At 47.7% G+C, this 3,407-nt stretch overlaps 1 protein-coding gene across 1 annotated transcript; it reads left to right on the forward strand.

The window, feature by feature from the left end:
* Positions 1-204: 204 nt before the first annotated feature.
* LOC135911473 (uncharacterized) lies at positions 205-3,111 on the forward strand. Its single transcript, XM_070527831.1, has 4 exons — positions 205-372; positions 1,263-1,331; positions 2,005-2,094; positions 2,900-3,111. The coding sequence occupies exons 1-4, from the start codon at positions 259-261 to the stop codon at positions 2,996-2,998; spliced, it is 372 nt and encodes a 123-aa protein (XP_070383932.1). The 5' UTR covers positions 205-258; the 3' UTR covers positions 2,999-3,111.
* Positions 3,112-3,407: the final 296 nt, after the last annotated feature.

The raw sequence follows: 3,407 nt of genomic DNA on the forward strand, positions 1-3,407 counted from the left end.
ATCTACCAGTCGCCATAGAAGTCGACCAGTCTGTCAGTCCAAGTCAGTCAGTCATTCTTGGCGACTACGCAGCTGGCAAAGGCGACGTCATCCCGCTCCTCTGGCTCAGTAGAGTGGGCGTGCCTGCAAGTCGAGTCTGTCCGGCTCCACGTGTCCGAGATCAAGGAGCTCAAGGGCGTCCTCAACGGCGTCTGGAGTGCCGCGCTCTTCGTGTCGGCGCCCTGCCTGCTGTGGGTGAAGTGCAGCGCGGTTCACGCCATGCTCACCTCGAGCAGCCACGCCATGCTCACGGTGCTGGTCGTCTGCCACACCGTCCACAGCTCGGCCAAGTTCGTCGAACTGGCCTTCGTCAGCCAGTGTCTACGAGACGAGGTATAACTGCCGCAGCTGACGGCTTGCACCTGCAGTGACTCGTACGTTTGCCCGACTCCAGAGTACCGGGCATTCCCACTGGCTCTCATTCTGAGGGGAAGGGGGGGGGGGAGTGAGGTGTGTGGAGTCTTTCAAACGCACCCTATTGAAATGTCCAATCGCCCACCGAAAAAACCCGTATACCATGTACCAAATCACTATGCACGATAGACCCATTAAGGACAAATGCTGATATGACTTGTAGGCGCTGACGTACTCGTCACAAAGTAAGACAGGAGTGCCGACTCCCTTGATGTGAGAAAGAGTGCGATCACGTGCTTACTGATAGCTGTAGACATATTCATGGCTGATATCTTAGCATGCTACTTCAGGTGTTGGGTCTAATATGCGTATAACTTACACAGTGAAACACACAAACCGCACATCCACGCATAGGCACACACAGAGTGAAGCTGTTTGTTGCCTTACCAATGCCCTACTTCGTGGAGCAACACACGAGCGGCGTTGAAAGCTATTACTGAGTACTAACACTATAGTAAAAGCAACGCTACCCGGATCCTGTGTCCTTTCGGAACGCCTCCAGCACTACCGTCATCTGTGACCAGACACGATAGGTCGTATCGCACCTTCGTCTCTTTGTCCAGCTGAGTAAAGGGTTGTGAAGTGAGCTTTGGGTGCGCGTCGAACACCTGCAGGAGGTCGAAATTATTCCAGAGATTTGTCGTAGCCCCTATGTTGCTTTGAAGGAATAAAAACAATAAATAAATAAATAAATAAATAAATAAATAAATAAATAAATAAATAAATAAATAAATAAATAAATAAATAAATAAATCTTACTGCGGAAACTAATACAGTTCTAACGAGCTCTTGCACGTATGCATACGCAGGCTCAGAAGTTGAGAGAATCCATCCGTGCCACGACCACGTGCCGCGCCACGGATTCGTACTTCAAGCAGGTGAGATCGGGATATGCCTTTCTGACTAGCGCTGCGTGGCGCTAAGTTCTGAACCCGAGCTTAGTAAGACAACAACTTTGAAGGGAGCAGCGTAGAAGACGGGGTAAATGAACGGCCAACACACCGCTCTATGTCCGAGTATTCTCCACTCGCTCTGTCCAGTCCTTCTTTCGCGCTGTTGTTCCTTAGCATGTTGCCGTGCAGTATTCACGAAGCACGAAAAGGGTTCTACTCAAATTGAGGGCGACGCAACGAGCTATGGAAAGAAGAATGATAGGTGTAACGTCGAGGGACAAGAAAAGAGCAGATTGGGTGAGGGAACAAACGCGAGTTAATGACATCTTAGTTGAAATCAAGAAAAAGAAATGGCCATGGGCAGGACATGTAATGAGGAGGGAAGATAACCGATGGTCATTAAGGGTTACGGACTGGATTCCAAGGGAAGGGAAGCGTAGCAGGCGGCGGCAGAAAGTTAGGTGGGCGGATGAGATTAAGAAGTTTGCAGGGACGGCATGGCCACAAATAGTACATGACCGGGGTTGTTGGAGAAATATGGGAGAGGCGTTTGCCCTGCAGTGGGCGTAACCAGGCTGATGATGATGATGATGATGATGATGATGATGATGATGATTCACGAAGCGCAAGAATGCTCACGGCCAGCACACGTTTGCAGGTGAAGTTTCTCCACGACTCGATTTCTCCCGCAGAGTGGTGCATGAGCGGCGGAGGCTTCTTTCGCCTGGACCGGCCACTCATTGTTTCGGTGAGCGTTCGTTGTGCAATCGACATTTTCGGCGGCACGGAGCATCATGTGCGGCACGAGTTGCAAGATTTTTTTTTTGTAATATGTTGTGACACCCACATCGTTCAGGGATATTCTGTCACTCTGCAGATGGTTCACTCCCCACAAGAGAGAGTCGGGGAACGGTGCAGGTGCATTACGTGTCTTCCCAATTTCAAATTGTGTTTGCCTCTTGCGAACACGGTTTTTACGGTTACTGCAACGTCGTGCTCTCACGGACTTTCTTTCAGGCTTGGAAATTTATGTAGCACGTATCCAGCAACAGGAAGCTAGATTGTGCATTTTTTGGGAAGGTCTAACAATTTCCTCACTGACACTCTTACTATGAAAGTAATAATAACTAAGTTTATTAATTAGTAACAAGTAATCGTGCAATAAGCCGAAATACAAAAGATGGTCTGACCTGCTCCATGCGAAAGTAAACGATGCCCTGCTGGTTCTGTTCAGCTACGTGGCACATGCATATTTTAAAATTTTGGCACAAGTTGCGTAGGACTCATGATTTATATAAATAAGAAGTCTATAGCTCTCACTTGTATATCTTCAGCCGAGGCACGGTAAGCGCACGTAGATATACCTCCACTAGGCCTCGCAGGTATATTTCGGCAGTGTAGCGACGAATCATTCACACTGATGCGTGCAATAAAGAGGTTTGACTTATTGCCCAATTATTATTCCGAAGAGATGCAATAAAGCATAAAAAATAAAAACCGATTGAGTGTTGCACCTAAGCGTCTGTTTATAACGCTTCCCATCTATTTTTCAGATGATGTCCGCTCTGATTACGTACGCGGTCATTTTGGTGCAAGCCCACCACGAACTCGCGCACCACGAGCCCGCCTTGAACGCTACGTCCTTAAAATAACTGGATGGCTTGGTGGTCATCATCCGATTCTGCTGCAATGATGCGGTTTATGTATCATCTTCACGTGGTTTAGACGCCATCACCGAAAAAAACATTGAATTACGCACGGGACCGATCGCGTAACCGTTTCGACGGGTATGTATGCATAAGGGAAACATTGCTGCTCTGCCTAAAAGCGACCTTACGAATAAAATAAAAAGGAAACAGTGCACGCGAGAGAATGCATACTAGTAGTAAAAAAAAAGACCGAGGAGTGGTTGCCTACGCCTTCGGCTCTAGTGTCTCTGTCTCTGTCCGTCTTTGCTTTATTGTTTTCTCGCTTTCAAATGGATGTATGTTTTCAAGCCAAACAATAACGCTTACTATTTAGAACCATAGAGGATTACGATGTTTGCAACGACGGTGATGA

This window comes from Dermacentor albipictus, chromosome 10 (genome assembly GCF_038994185.2).
Source record: "Dermacentor albipictus isolate Rhodes 1998 colony chromosome 10, USDA_Dalb.pri_finalv2, whole genome shotgun sequence".
NCBI lineage: Eukaryota > Metazoa > Arthropoda > Arachnida > Ixodida > Ixodidae > Dermacentor > Dermacentor albipictus.

What these genes read in the sequence shown, in the direction of transcription:
- LOC135911473 (XM_070527831.1), top strand. Translation starts at nt 259, where the DNA reads ATGCTCACCTCGAGCAGCCACGCCATGCTCACGGTGCTGGTCGTCTGC. An exon ending in GCCAGTGTCTACGAGACGAG is followed by an intron (nt 373 to 1,262) that starts GTATAACTGCCG and finishes ATGCATACGCAG; the next exon opens with GCTCAGAAGTTGAGAGAATC. An exon ending in CGGATTCGTACTTCAAGCAG is followed by an intron (nt 1,332 to 2,004) that starts GTGAGATCGGGA and finishes ACACGTTTGCAG; the next exon opens with GTGAAGTTTCTCCACGACTC.